Genomic DNA, 16484 nt, shown 5'->3' on the forward strand with positions numbered 1-16484 from the left:
GGGGGCGGTCCAGTCGAGGGTCCTGAACTTTGGCCCTGGGTGCTGTCCCTCATCTCTTGAGCTCAAGGCTAGACCTCTACCACTTGAGCCACAGCGCCACTTCCGGCCTTTTCTTTTTGCTTATGTGGTGCTGAGGAATCAAACCTAGGGCCTCATGCATGCAAGGCAAGCGCTCTACCACTGAGCCACCTTCCCAGCCCTACCATATTGTTTTGTTGGTTGTTGTTGTTTAAAAGAAAAAATATTATTTCTTTGATTCTGCTGAAGATACTGATTGGGTATGACCATGGTGGCTGGTGTTCATTAGTTCTAATTAGCCTAATAGCATACTATACCAACTAGTCAATGTTTTTGACTCTTATTACTGGGTCTGGGCATCAGTATATTTTCAAAGCCCCCAGATGTTTCTAAGATGTATACAGAGCTGAAAACACTGGCTCACAGGGCACCTAAAAGAAACAATGTTCTTCCTCATGCATTAAATAAAATACAATTATACTTAACTCGAACTCTGTTTTGTCATTTTAGATGATGAACAAGGCAGATTGGAAGGTTCTGGTTCCGGTTTAGATAGCTATCTGCCTGAACTTGCCAAGGTAACATCTACTCTTCATTGAATTTTATTGAAATGTTTCTTGTGGCATGAGTTTGTTCAGAATGGAATCTCTAAATCAATTATATTGTGATTACTAGTATCTATTTTCTGACCTGAATATGAGGTGAAACAAAATATATTACTGACTGAGACTTCAGTCTGTTTTCCAGAAGGCATCCTACAAAGTTATTTTGTATTATTTTTAAAGTGTCTTTCTGCTCATAATATTTAATACTACATCTCAATACTTGATACTTAGTATTAAATAACTAAAATACATAGGCACTATGTTTCCAAGGATAACTCACACTTATTCAAATCGATAGCCACAATTTCAAATAGACATGGTGATCTTGCCATTAGACTGAAGAATGGTCACCTAAGTTATAGAACTTGTTCCCAGGTTGCTCTAAATAACAACAAAAACAAAGCTAAACCTATCTTTTGTGATTTGTCTTTTTTTTTTTAACCAGTCCTGGGGCTTGAACTCGGGGCCTGGCTCTATCCATGAGCTTTTTGCTCTAGGCTAGTGCTCTACCACTTAAGCCATAGTGCCACTTCTGGCTTTTTCTGGGTAGTTTATTGGAGATAAGAGTCTTACAGACTTTCCTACCTTGGGTGGCTTTGAACCACAATCCTCAGATCTCAGCCTCCTGAGTAGATAGGACTACAGGCATGAGCTATCAGCACCTGGCTGTGTTTTGCGATTTTTGAGAATCTCAAAAGTTACTGAAAAAGCACCAAGAAGAACCAGAGAACCACATTGTTACTGAAACACTCACAGCTATTACTATATTGTGTTTTTAGCATCTGTGTTTTTACAAGAAATACCAGGTACAGTTGATTCTTTTTAAAGAACTTCCATATTCCCATTCACCGTCCTATCCCCATAACCCCAACCAGGGACAATCACTATAAGTTTGACTTCCATTGTATTTTTATGTCTTTACAAATATACTTATAATGATATATGTGAAATTGTGTGCTTAAAAAGTTACATAAATGTTAATGTACTATTCATCTTATTCTACAAGTGTTTTTAAAAATGTTTAATTCAGTCTCATTTTTGAGATCCATCCTAACTAGTTTATCCATCTTTTATTTTAGCTGTTCTATTACTTTCTATGAACAATACTACAATGAGTATCTTTATACTTGTCTCCTGTGTGCATTGATGAATGATGCTTTTTTTAAATGAGAGAATTGTCTTTGTCTTCTCTAGCCTATTCTGTTCTGCTCCATCACTGCCTTTCTGTTTGCTTTAAAAAAAACATAACAATGAAATGGTGACCCTGACATCCACATCTTAAACACTATAATAGAAACATAGTTTATATAGGATTATAAATAGAGTAACATTCAGCATTGACCTTTATTTCAAGACAACATGGTTGTTGTCAGATATAAATCTTCCCTGGTTTGGACTTTACAGTATTGTTTTTCTTCAGAATTTGACTGCTTCCACAGAATCTTTTTAGTACCTGCCTATTAAAGCTAACTTTAGAGCCACCATTATAACCTCCTCCTAGTTTGGGAAAAGTTTTGGCTTATGTGTTTGTATTTTTATGTTAGGATTTTTATTTTTATTTTTTGTGGTGTTGGGGATCTAACTCAGCCTTGCCTATGCTAGGCAGGCATTCTACCCCTCAGCTGCCTCCCTCTCCTGTCTGTTAGGATCTTTGGTGTATTATATTTTCCATGGACCTTTGCTATTTTGTTTCTGACTGTTTGGGGGTTCAGAATTTCTCAAAGCAAAATGTCTGAACACAATGTAGATTTAGTTTGTTGAAGCAGATAACGTGATACCATTCAGAATTTGGAAGGTAACTGTCTTCACTTACTAGATGAATAAAATAGATACCTAAGAGAAATTGCATGTTATTCAGGCATACTGTAATTAGAAATCTGTATTTTTTCCTTATTAAGACATTGTGGGAGTTGTCTTTTCTTTCTGACTGACAACCTAATTCAGTATTGCTTGATCCTAAGACTTAGCGGGAGTTACACGTTTATATATGCTTTTATTTATATTTTTTAATTTAACATTCAGACCTATTTATGAATATGTTTACATCCAAATTACCTAGAGACATTTTATGTATGAAATCAATTTAATTGATCTAAACCCTCTATTTCTTTTTTATTCTTGTTTTCATTTCTATCCACTGGGGTTTAATTTACACAAGCATTAATTGTAGAGTTTGGTATAGTTCACATTTGTACACTAGTGTAACCATCCCCCAAATCACGTAGAGAGCGCTCATATCATCCCATCAAACTCTCTTATATACTCCCTCAGCTCAGACTCATATGTGATTTTTACCTCCATCACGGTAGACTAGTTTTAACTGTTCTGTACCTTCATGTGCATGGAAGCCTACTGTTTGTACTCTGTGTCACTCTCTTTAGTTCTTACTATATGACCCACTTTAAAAAAATTTGACTGGAATTGAATAGTGTTGTTGATAATGTTGTTATTATTATAAGACAGTGAAATAGTAACCCAAAGTACTGTTTTTATCTTACTAATGATACGTATTATATTGTTTCATGTATCTGTGTATGTATTTGTGTGTACGTTGCATTATGATATGAAACATTTTTTATACCAAGTTATTGTCAAAGCTTGACAAATGACTCAGAATAAGGGTCTTCATTGTGCTCTAATCTCCTTTTTCCCCAGCTCTCAGATATTCTATAAATACTTTTATTTAAAAAGGTAGGAAAAGGCAATTAGCAATTTTTCAAAGGGACAGAGAATGAAGAAAATTAAGAGATATTGCCATTCACCAACCATGCTGCCTTCAGAATTTTTGCAAATGGGCGTTTGTCCATTTTGTATCATTGTGTGTGTGTGGCGAGAGAGAGAGAGAGAGAGAGAGAGTGTGTCCTAGGTGCTGTCCCTGAGCTTTTTTCCTCAAGGCTAGTGTTGTCACTTGAACCGCAAGACTCCTGGCTTTTTGGTGGTTAATTAGAATCACACAGACTTTCCTACCTGTGCTGGCTTTGAACCATGATTTTGAGATCTCAGCCTCTTTAGTAGTAGGATTACAGGCAAGAGTCACATGGTGCCCTACCATCTGTTCCTTTTAATGGCTTGATTAGTGGTGTGCAGTGTGAGGAGACTGTGTCTATTCATTATCCCCCTCTAATATGTTTGCTGACTGGTCATCTTGTTTCTAGGAGGAATGTATTCCATGGATAGAGAATCAAAGGTTGAAGTGTGTATGAAATTGGAGAGAATGGACTGGGAGGGAAAAAAGGGGGAGGTACACAGCTCTGTACTGAGACTTTACCCAGGGGATGAAGAGGTAAAGAGATAACTACCAGGGAAGGAAAGTGCAAGAAAGGGCCAGGTGAAAGAATGGGCCACAATTACAATTGCAAAGCAATTCCTGGAACAACTGGGGCAGGCCAGAGATGGCTGAAAGTGAAATTGAATGGCAGGCTCATTTCTTGCAGCAGCCCTAATTCATCCTGTTGCCCTGGCTTTTGGTTTCCACTGTGACTGAGACATAGCCAAACAGGATTTGACCAACAGGAAATTGTTTTAATGCAAAAATAACTGATGTATCAACCTGGAATAACATGTAGGGGCCCTCTGCCCTTGGCTGAGTGAAATAGACTTAGGTTTTAAAGATATTTTGTATATTTTTTCTTGGAGCTTGTGCTTGTACATCTAGTACTGAACATCTTTGTTGATTTCCTATCAGAGGACATGCTGTTCTTTTTATCTTGTTGTCTAGAATGGAACCAAACATTTTTCTGTGCATGTGAATATAACAATACATATAGCTTTGGTTTTTATAAATGTTTATATTCTCTACACATAGTCTACAGGCTGATTAATTGGTTTCATCTTGGAAGTCAGAAGTGATATGACCAGGTTGTAAATGCTACTGCTAGTCATGTAATAATTTCTTCTTCTGGTTACATTTATATTTGTCACATTAGAATGTATAAATTTTCTCCTTGAATAAAGATAGTATGAAGAAAGTCTCTGTACTTACTCCATTTTTGAGCTCTCTTTTTTTTAAACTCTTAGAACAGCAGTTCTTTTTTTTTTTTTTTTTCGGTCGTGGGGCTTGAACTCTGGGCTTGGGTGCTGTCCCTCAGCTCTTCAGCTCAAGGCGAGTACTCTACCACTTGAGCTACAGCGCCACTTCCGGTTTTCTGGTGGTTTATTGGAGATAGGAGTCTCACGGTCTCTCCTGTCCGGGCTGGCTTTGAACCTCGATCCTCAGATCTCACCCTCCTGAGTAGCTAGGATTACAGGCGTGAGCCACCAGCGCCCGGCAGTTCATTCTTAATTTAGTCTCTTTGTGTGGTTCTGCAATAAACAGTTTCATGTTAATCCAAATTGCTCACCTCCTCTTTCCATAGAAATTTTTTAATGAACTTATCCTACCAGAATACAGAACAAAGTGTTGTGTTTCAAACTTGAGTTTCATTGAGGTTACATGAAAGTCAGAGGGTCAAGCTCAATAAAACTTTTCAGAAGCCAGATGTTTCATAGACACCTTCGCTGATATCAAAATTTGAGTCTGTAATGAGTACTTCCTAAGTCTCAATTCAGAAAACAATGTTACTGCATTGTGATACAAAGGGATGGATGGTGTTTGAAGAGCTATTTAACATCCCATTTCTAGACTTTATTTATTCTACAGTTCTCTGTCCTAGTTTTGTGGCATGAGATGTGGTAGTGATCGTCTTGGTGGATTTATATCTTAGAAGCAGAAGAAATACATCAGCTGAATTTAAAGTATATATTCTGGTCTTATAATATTTTCCGAAGTCTTCCTGTTCCATTCTATTTTTATATGACCCAGTAGTCAACATGGTATTATTCTGATAATGTACCCTCAAAAGGCAGTTATCCAAGCCAGGCGCCAGTGGCTCATGCCTGTAATCCTAGCTACTCAGGAGGCTGAGATCTGAGGATCATGGTTCAAAGCCAGCCTGGGCAGAAAAGTCTATAAGACTCTTATCTCCAGTAAACCACTAGGAAACCAGAAGTGGCGCTGTGGCTCAAGCGGGAGAGCACTCGCCTTGAGCTGAAGAGCACAGGGATAGCGCCCAAGCCTAGAGTTCAAGTCCCAGGACTGACCCCTCCCCCCCCCCCCCAAAAAAGGCAGTTACCATATGATCTTTGACTTTATCTGCTTACAAACTTAAGATGGAATAGGGTAACTCTTGAATGTTTGGGCCATAACCATTTCTTAAAACAAAGAAAACATGATTAAGGTGTGTCATTACTGAACTTAGAGTTTACAGAATGGGACAGGGGAATAGTCTTTGTTTCAGCATTCTCTTAGACTTCTAAGCAAGTATCCACGTCTACAAAGAATGGCTCTGCCATGGTCCATTCTCTGAGCTATTTTCCCACATTCTCCTCCACAGAACTCAAAATAGAAAGTGGGCCATGGAAGGATGGTAGCAACACATTTTCATATAGTTCTTTTTACAGCTACAATATGTATTGACCAGGGCTGGTTTCTATCATTTTAAAAAGTGTTCACCTCCATAGTCATTGTAATAATAATTTTATAGCTCTGTTTTATGGGCTCTTAAGTTATAAGGATGTATGTTACAGATTTTTTTGTTTTTACTAAAATTTGTATTGAAAAGTAAAATTCCTTTCAAAAGTAATTTTAATTACTTAAAATTTAATTACTTTTTAAAAATTACTTTTATTATAGTAAGCATATAATAAGCAAGACTGTCAATGCTTTGTAAAGAAAAGCTTATCTTTTCTTTTTCTCCTTATTCTCACATTCTTGAGAACAGCAATGCTAACTGTGGTTCATCTTTTGCCAAATAGTATTTGAGCAATATATACACATGTAGAGTTTTTTGGTTATTTTTGGAAAATTTTTTCATCTTATATGAATTATTTTCCAATTTGTTCTGTCAGTGAAGAATAGTTCATAGGACATGTATGCTATATCTTTCTAGGTCAGTAGAAGCTCTAGTTAACTCACTTTCATAAAAGTTTGTAATCATACAAGTCAGCATAGTATCTGTGGGTATTACACAGTTTATTCAGCCGTCTTTCTATTAATGAACAGTTGGCTTGTTTTTTATTTTTAACATCTTCAGATTACACAGGAAACATCATGGTGTGCTAAATACTTGGATTCTTATTTCATGAGAACTTCCCCAAAGTAGGATTTTACAAACAACTTTTTTTTTTTTTTTGTCAGTCATGGGTCTTGAACTCTGGGCTGAGCACTGGCCCTCAGCTCTTCAGCTCAAGGCTAGCACTCTACCACTTGAGCCACAACGCCACTTCTGGTTTTCTGGTGGCTTATTGGAGATGAGTTTCACGGCTTTTAGTGCCTGAGCTGGCTTTGAACCACCATCCTTAGATCTCAGCCTTCTGAGTAGCTAGGATTACAGGCGTGAGCCACTAGTACCTGGCAACATTTTGTTTTTAATGCTGTAAATATTGCCATGTTACTTTGCCAAAAGGTTATAGCATTTTAGTTTACTATTTCTCTGAATTGTCACCAAGGTGAGAAATGATCATTTACTCTGCTTCAATTTATATTTTCTGCTTACTAATAACATTTTTTAGTATTTCTTTGGCATTTGAACTTCTTTCTCTTTAACCTGCTTTTTCGTTTTCTTCTTTCTAGTTTTTGCTTTTTTCTTGTTCGGGGTCTGGGTTCTGGCGTTAAGATAGTTTGAGTTAGAAGCCAGATTTTAACTAAATATTGTGAGACTCAGAGAATTTAAAACAGAGTAGTGAAAACAAGCAAACCCCATGCCTTCATGTCTTTTTTTTCCCACCACTGAGTAGGGATAATAGTAGTACCTGCTTTTAAAGTTTATATGAAATTTTGTTTTATTTATTTTGAGGTTCTAAGGATTAAAACCAGAACCTCACTCATACTGGGCAGATCCTTTGCCAGTGAGCTGCACCCCAGTCCTAGGTTGTATTCATTTAAAATGGACACTAATGCACCTTCTCCACTATGCTACCAGTGTCCCATTGTCAGGGACTGAGGGAAAGTAGCAGATGAGAGGGAACATCTGACCATCTGACCCCATAAACTGAATTGTGGAGAGATTGAAAATAACAGAGTTCTGGCTCCCAACAATAGGATATGGGTTTTAAGGGAGCAGCCATTATAGAAATAAGGTTAGAGATGGCCTGTGTCTTGTGAATATTTTAGAAATGTCTTTTTCCTAAACCCCACATTTCTCCACCACCATCTCTGTCATTATATGTCTGCGCCTGTCAGTGTTGGGGCCCCTGGTATTGTGTCCTAAGACTTAATTTCTACATTCTCCCCAGGGAATCTCATCTACCCCAGGACTTCCATTCCCACCTGCATGATGATGTTCTGTGTGTGTGTAACTCCAGCCTTCCTCTCTTTCTGTACTCAAGTCTTATGCCTCTAGCCATCTACTAGATGTTTCTAGTTGAAAATCCCAATGTGTTTTTACCTTTTCCACAAACTTGCCTTTTTTCCTAAACTACCTATCAGTTAGTGGCGTCACCATTCAGCAGTTATCCAAGATAGATATGTGAGGTTTGTCATGAGCCTTATTGTGAGAATAGGAAGCTGTGGTAACAACCCAAGATTCTTGGTGTTACTCTAATTACTTGAGCTACTCTAATTTCATTACTTCAACACTACAAAAGCGACACTCCTAAAACACAGAAATCATTATTTTCTTAATTAGGATTCTGAATGAGATCCCTCCCAGTACTCCTCCACAAGTCCCATACTCATTTCTTTTTACTTTTTCTCACATGCCCGGTCATTTAGTTGAATGATATGATCATTGCTTGTGCGTGACTTGTCCCTTTAAGCACATACAGTACTTCCTAGAATTTGCTTCTTTTCCTGCTCAAGGGAACTTATCCTTCAAGATGACCTTTCTCTGGAAAATAGTCTAGATGAACTTCCATTGCCTTATGCTTTCTTTTTTTTAATTTAACTTTATTGTATTGTTCTTTCTTTTGTCATTCTTGTTACCTATTTGTCTCCCCAACTAGTGTTCTCTATTCATTTATGTTTGTTTCCAGTTCCCAGCCCATAGTAAGTGCTCAATGATTATTTATTGAATGATCTGTCACTGTTCTTTCTTCCCAATTGTCAGAGTGTATGCCCTTCTCTTCCCCATCTCATACCCTCAGATTAGCACTAGACCCTATTCAAACCATGTGGACCTATTTCTATTCTAAGTATGTGTCTACCTGTGTATCCTTTCTAGTCAGCATGTAATGTTCATTTTCATCCTTCTGGCTAAAATTTGCTCAACTCCTATCCAATAATTTATTACTGAAGACTTCTTTTTATTTTTTTTAACAGTTCTGTGCTTATTTATTCTTTGCTTTCTTTGGATTGTTTGACTCTATAATTGTTTGTTAGATCTGTAAGGGCCCAGCAAGGATCACATATGATCCCACCTTGCCCCCTCCCCCGCAGCCTGTATATTGTGTGCTACATACATAGTATATACCTGGTTATTTACATACAGCTGCCTCACAGATAAGGCAAGGTTGTCAAATAGGATGGGGCAACTTTCAAAATATGCTTGGTTATGTCTAAAACACACAAGGATTTTGTTGCCAAACACTGATGGCTCACGCCTGTAATCCTAGCTACTCTGGAGGGTGAGGTTTCAAGATCTCAGTTCAAAACCAGCCTGGCAAGAAAGTCTGTGACACTCTTATCTCCAGTTAACCACTTCAAAAACTGGAAGTGAAGCTGTGGCTCAAAGTGGTAAAGCCCTAACATTGAGCAAAAGAGCTGAGGGACAGCACTCAGGCCCTGAGTTGAAGCCCCACGAACAACAAAAAAATAAAAAGGATTTTGTCGAGCTTGATTTTTATTTATCTTGTTATCAGAGCACCAGAGAAGCTGAAATCAAATTGAAAAGTGAAAGCAGAGTTAAACTTTTTTACTTGGACCCAGATGCCCAGGTAAGAATTATTTTAATATTTAAAATTTAAATCTAGTGGGTTGGGAGGAGAAAATATTTGGTGTTTGATGCTTATTTGTGTTATTATAGATTGTTAAACTGTGTAACAACTTTCAAAAATTGGGTAAAAATAGAATAGCAAAAAAAATCTGTGTTCTCAATACCCTAGCATAACCATGGACCTTTAGTATTGAAAGATGTAGCAAGGACATTCTCAAATCCAATGATCATCTAATTTAATCATTGTAATAGCCTTTAAAAAAATGTCAAGCTTCACTGCAAACACACAGTGATAGTTTGTGACTAGCCCAGGCTCAGACCTAGCTACAAACCACACAGGGCATGGGGCCACATCTGTATCCCAGTGAAGTCCAAACTTGATGTGGTGAGACCCTAGAAGGATGCCCACGACAGTGAGCATCTCACAGCTGCCCTGAGGAACAAAAGCTGTGCAGTGTTTCATCCCAAATGTTTTCCCTCTACTTTGATGATCTGTTTTTTATATTTTTGAGGTTTTTTTTTTTTTTTTTTGCCTATGTGGTGCTGAGGAATCGAACCCAGGGCCTCAGACATGCTAGGCAAGCGCTCTACCACTGAGCCACCTTCCCAGCCCTGATAATCTGTTTTTGTAGAACTTCTCCCATTTAATGATAAGTAGTTCTCTGTGTACATATGTATACATGCATATATGCATGTATATGTGTTTATTTACAAGAAAAAATATATATATATATTTGCCATTTTAGCTATTTTTAAGTATATGGGTCAGTGGCATTAAATGAATCCTTATTATACAATCATGACCTTTATCCATTTCCAAAACTTTTATATCTTCTCAAATGGAAATTTATTGACTAATAATTTTCCATTCCCCCTTCTCCCCAAACTCCTGCTAACCTCTTTTCTACTTTGGTCTCTATGAATGTGCTATTTTATGAACCTCATAAATATGGCATCATACAATATTTGCCCTTTTTATGTCACATTTCTTTCACTTACATGTGTTTTCACACTTCATCCACATTGTCAACATTTCTTTGTTTATAGATGATTAGTATTCCATTGTGTATTTATATATATATATATATGCATATTCGTATATCACATTTTGTGTATTCTAACACATGTTAACGGACACTAATGCTATCATAATCATAATATTAAGCCCTATCTAATAATCCTTTGAGTAATTATATCATCATTTACTTGATCATCAGTATAAATAAATATACTATTATAGGCTGGGTATTTATTGTAAATAGGAACAGTATTGTTAAACAGTGAACAATTTTAGGAAATTTTATTTGGATACATTTAGGATGAAAATTTTTTTAACTGTAAGCATTATATATTTTTATGTTTATATTTTTTTTAAAGAAACTTGACTTCTCATCAGCTGAGCCAGAAGTGAAACCATTTGAAGAGAAATTTGGAAAGAGGATTCTTGTCAAGTGCAATGATTTATCTTTCAACTTGCAATGTTGTGTTGCTGAAAATGAAGAAGGACCCACTACAAATGTAATTTTCCTTTTTAAAAATAAAGTTAATATTTAAGCATTCTAGATGTGATAGATTTCCCATTCTAGTGAATCTTGGATGTGAAATCTTAGTTCATAGTATCAGAGAGGGTTCACTATTTAGGATAGGGTTGTTCAGCCTGCTGGGCCAGGATACTTGTGCTCAGGGATAAGATGGCAGGATTATGTTCAGTGTCCCAGGAGATGGATTTCATCTAGATTCTTGAGGGAGAGCAGCTGGCTCTTTTCTGTGGAGCATACATTAAGTAGCAAAGCACAAGAAAGTAAAATAGTTTTATTTTCTAAAATGTTTTATAACCTAATTCTCTGTGTGACAAAGAACAACACTTTATATTTCTAGTAATTTTTGACAACAATTTATGACAACAATCATAATTAAATCTTACTGTTTCTTGTTTGATATCAACCTTCTTTCCTCCCTGCCCCCCAACCATTTGAAGTGCTGATCTGGATTTGTTTGTTTTGTTCAGGTAGAGCCTTTCTTTGTTACTCTGTCCTTGTTTGACATAAAATACAACCGAAAGATTTCTGCTGATTTCCATGTGGACCTGAATCATTTCTCAGTGCGGCAGATGCTGGCTCCCACATCTCCAGCTCTGATGAATGGCGGCCAGAGCCCCCCTGCCCTTCAGGATGTCCTTCATGCAGCTGCCATGCAGTATCCCAAGCAGGTAGGAAGCAAGGACTCGGCACTCATACTGCTTAGTCTTACCTTGCACATACTGCATAAATACATCAAAATGCCCAAATATAAATTTGTAAATGCACAAGTATGGTAATTTAGACTGTTAATTATATGGGCAGTCTATGTAACTGGTCAGTGAAAACAATCTGAGGGATAAGTGGTTTTGATTTCTCACTTCTTTTTCTAAGCTTTTTCCTAGTTACCCCTCCTACCAAATAGACTATTTCAGCAGATGAACTGTTGATCCAGTTCACTGTTTGGTACCAATGTTCCCTGGGCAGTATACTGGTTCACTGTTCTTTGCTGTGTTGATGGCCAGGGATTTATTAATCAGCTATGAATTCTACTAACTGAAGAAAATGGTTTATTTCCTAGGGAATATTTTCAGTCACTTGTCCTCACCCAGACATCTTTCTTGTGGCCAGAATTGAAAAAGTCCTCCAAGGGAGCATCACACACTGCGCTGAGCCATATATGAAAAGTTCAGACTCTTCTAAGGTATAATAGCTTTTTGTTTTATAATAAGAAGGTACCTGTAAAAAAGGCATTTGTGTCAAAATTAAAATGCTTAATCAAAGGTAAATCATATTTATACTCTAAAACACATAATATCATATATTTACCTTCCATTTAACTTTGTGTACAGTTCTTGCTTTGTGTGTGTGTGTGTGTGGTGTGTGTGTGTGTGTGTGTGTGTGTGTGTGTGTGTGTGTGTGTTGAGAATTGAACCCAGGGTGTTGGATGTGATAAGTATGCACTTCTATACCACAATCCCTATATGTCCAATTTGTAATGGAAAATAGTCTGACATGTAAATAAATACTTTACTAGTCTATTCTGACATCATGAAATAGCTTACAAAGGAATTACCAGCTTGATGCCTGATTTCCCCTATAAGTAAACAATACTGGATGGTTTAAAAAATACACTGGGACATGAGAATATTCTTTGGAGAAGAGCACAGAGGCACAGTAGTTATGTGCATCTGATCATATAAAATAATATTTATGAAGATGATCTCCAGAAACAAGAGATTTTTCTCTTTGTTGCTGTTTCTGTTTTCCTTTTGTCTCATTTGTTTATCTGTCTTTGGGAGGGGGCTAAAGGAGAGCATAGAAATAGTGGGAGAAGGGGTGAAAAAAATGTAGCAGTGATACTCACTAGACTCTATGTTGAAAATGAACTATACAACTTGTCGGTGAGTACAGGAGGGAAAAACTAGAAGAGAGCGAGGGGTGACCTTATTCAAAAAAATATATACTCTTTATCTGACTTATGTAACTGTAACCCCTCTGTATATTACCTTTACAAATAACAGTTTTTAAAAGTGCTATATTAGAATCATAGTTCATGCTACTTGTTCATGTGTCATTTGGGTTCTAGAATTATATTTGGGTATGTTCATGCAAGTCTAAAACCTTGGATAAGAAGTTTTTTTATGTTTGATATATTAATTAATGAAGACCTCAGATCAGATTTATTCTGTGTCTGTGTTTGTAGCATACTTCCCAGACCCATGCCCATGAGTGTGGTCACTTTTGCTTGTTGCATACTGGGATTAAAATTTGACAGATCAAGTTCACATTATTCAAGTAATGTAAAAGTCTGCAGCTCATAGCTGTATACTTGTGGCTTATATCTGTAATCTTATCTAGATGAGGAGTTAAGATGGTGAGGATTACAGTTAAAAGGTAGCCTAGGCGGAAAAGTTCTCAAGACTCTGTCTCAATGGAAAAAGCTTGGCATGGTGGCATGTTCCTGTTATTCAAGATATAGCAGGAAGCTGAAAATAGGAGGATGTGGGTCAAGTTCAAATGCTTGGGTAAGGAAATAAAACTATCTCAAAAGTAGTGAGCACAAAAAAGGGCTGGAAACATTGTTCAATGGTACAGTGCCTACCTAGCAAGAATGAATTTCTTTTTTTTTTTGGTCCAGTCATGGGGCCTGAACTCTGGGCCTGGGCACTGTCCCTCAGCTCTTCTGCTCCAGGCTAGCGCTCTACCACGTGAGCCACAGAGCCACTTCCGGCTTTTTTCTTCTTGCTTAGGTGGTGCTGGGGAATTGAACTCAGGGCCTTAGGCATGCAAGGCAAGTGCTCTACCACTGAGCCACCTTCCCAGCCCTGCAAGAATGAATTTCTAAGTTCAGACTCTACTATTGCCAAAAAAAAAAAAAGAATACCACTCAATACTCTGACTAAATCAATCAAACTGCATTGATTTGTTGTATCATTATAATACAAGCAAGTTTGGGCATTTAGAAATCATCTGCTTTAGTAATAAAGCTCTAGTTGATAAATAATAGACCTATTGTTCATACACATGTGCCCCAAAACAAATATACCTCAGTTTGCATGATAGGGTTAATCAATGAACCTACAACAAAATTCATCATTAGGAAGTAAAAGTACAAATAATTTATACTTAGCAAAAGTCAAAATTGAAAACTCTAGCCTGACTGAAGTCAGTATTAATAATGTTTTAATATAAACATCTCCTGAATTATAGTGTCTTGCACAAGCTGGTTTAAGAGCTGTGAAAGCTTAATGTTTTTATTGGTCATCTTTTTTTAAAGTTTTATTTAAACTCTGATAATGTAGTATGTTCAGTAAAGAATACTAATTAGCGTTTACTACAATAAAAAAAGCATTTACTAATAACCTGTTTAGACTTACCATTAACATAGCCCTTAGTCAAAATGCCTTGTTTGTTGTAAGCAAATACCAACAAAAAAGTACCCCAAAAAAGCAGTTTAGAAAAAAATACTCATTCTATTATTTTTGAGAATCACTGCCAGAAGATACATTAAATAAAGAAGGCTGCCCCAAGTGTGAATATAGCTATATTCCCTTCAGTAAGGTATACTTTTCCATGCATCTGAGGCTGTAGAGAAAGCTTGTTTAATGAAGGTATGGTGTGATGGCAATTATCTAACACTCTTACCAATAGGAAGTAGTATCTCATGACTTTATTTTGATGTCTTCAAGGTTGCTCAGAAGGTGCTGAAGAATGCCAAGCAGGCATGCCAAAGGCTAGGACAGTACAGAATGCCATTTGCTTGGGCAGCAAGGTAAGGGGATACTTGTTACAACTTTCATAGAGACAAATAGATACATAGATAAGTAGGTAGGTAGCCCTGTTCTATTTGTTATCCAAAGAGGATCTGAATGTATAAAACCTGAAATTTTATTTAGAAGACTCACAGAGACGAAAAATGCTGTACAAAGAAGTGTGGTCTGTCCTTGGTAGGATGGGCAAGAAAGAGGTTTGTTGCAGAGAGATTCCAAGCCCGAGCCAGCCATTAGCCTCCAGCTGGGAGTGGGTAGCAGACAGAGGTCTGCAGTGGCCCATAGCTGTGGTCTGTACTTCTTTCACATTTGAATGCATATGCTGTTTCCTAAGTACAAGCCTTTGGCTGGAACTGTTTTCTGGATAAAATTGAATTAGTTGATTCATCCTCAGTAATGTTTTCTACACTTTTAGATAATGAAATTTCTGTTGGCTACAGCCAATGGAATAATAATTACTCTGTACATAGAAACCACAGTAAAATGATGAATTTATTTTGGGTTTTTAGAAACACAGCTTAGGAATGTTGCTTTGCTTTTTCAGGACATTATTTAAGGACACCGCTGGAAACCTGGACAAAAATGCCAGATTTTCTGCTGTCTACAGGCAAGACAGCAATAAGCTATCAAATGATGACATGCTCAAGTTACTTGCAGACTTTCGGAAGTGAGTTTTAGCTTACTTGTTTTCATACCTGAAAAATAGAAATTGTAAGGTGGAAAGTGAGGGGCAAGGGGCAGTCGTCATATGTATTGTTTAACACAGGTGTCATACTGTGATGGGAAGTGGGCATGGCACATTTCCTAGGAAAGAGTAAAAGGTTCTCTATCATTGGCTGGTTAATTTGACTTCAGTACAGGCTGTTTTGTGTGGAGCTGTGACAAGTGAAGTAGAAATATCTTAGGGAAGGAGAGATTGAGGAACCCTGTTGAGAAATGACAAAGGTCACCTAAATGCCCCTGCAATCCCTCTCCCCTTGGCCCTACCTTCCCCTTTTGCAAGTACCCATTTCCTGGTACTTATTTTGTTGGTCTTTGACTTAGTCTTTGTAATGAATTATACTATTTGCACTCTCCATAGGGTCTTTTGCACTTCACTTAATTCATTTGTAACTCCTTGCTTACCATACAGTGTGTTTATTTAAAGATTTATGGGCACATTCTAGCTATCACATAAGAGAAGAAACCATGTAATCTGTGTTTCTGTGGGTCTGGATTGCTTTGCTTAAGATAATTTTTCCAAGTCTTTCCATTTCTTTATGAATGCTATAGTATGAATGCTACAGACATATGAATAAAATTTAGTTGTGCATACACACACACAGACAAATACACACACACACACACCACATTTTCTTCATCCATTGAGAGGCATCTGGGCTAAAAGAGGGGAAGAGGGGAAAATAAGGGCAAAAATTCATTGTATATACCATAGAATTGAGAAATATAAGGAAAGAGGTAGATCTAAGAGAGATGAAGATGTTGAAGAGATGGCACAGATCAAGATGCATTATATAAACGCTCCTCAACGGAAACACTGCTGGAGGAATATCAATACCAAACTTCAAACTCTACTATAAAGCCATAGTAATCAAAACAGCTTGGTATTGGCATAAGAACAGACCTCAGGACCAATGGAATAGAATTGAAAACCCAGAAATG

The 16484-nt window shown here is 37.2% G+C and overlaps 1 protein-coding gene across 1 annotated transcript in view; it reads left to right on the forward strand.

The window, feature by feature from the left end:
- The window catches only part of Dock9 (dedicator of cytokinesis 9), a 171917-nt gene that overhangs the window by 47496 nt on the left and 107937 nt on the right, over positions 1 to 16484 (forward strand). The window contains exons 11-17 of the mRNA XM_013022962.1: positions 529 to 596; positions 9459 to 9533; positions 10910 to 11050; positions 11541 to 11741; positions 12131 to 12253; positions 14742 to 14824; positions 15367 to 15489. Of these exons, the coding sequence (XP_012878416.1) occupies positions 529 to 596; positions 9459 to 9533; positions 10910 to 11050; positions 11541 to 11741; positions 12131 to 12253; positions 14742 to 14824; positions 15367 to 15489 (814 nt within the window). The remainder of the gene's footprint in view (positions 1 to 528; positions 597 to 9458; positions 9534 to 10909; positions 11051 to 11540; positions 11742 to 12130; positions 12254 to 14741; positions 14825 to 15366; positions 15490 to 16484) is intronic.

The sequence above is a fragment of the Dipodomys ordii genome, unplaced genomic scaffold (genome assembly GCF_000151885.1).
Source record: "Dipodomys ordii isolate 6190 unplaced genomic scaffold, Dord_2.0 Scaffold65, whole genome shotgun sequence".
NCBI lineage: Eukaryota > Metazoa > Chordata > Mammalia > Rodentia > Heteromyidae > Dipodomys > Dipodomys ordii.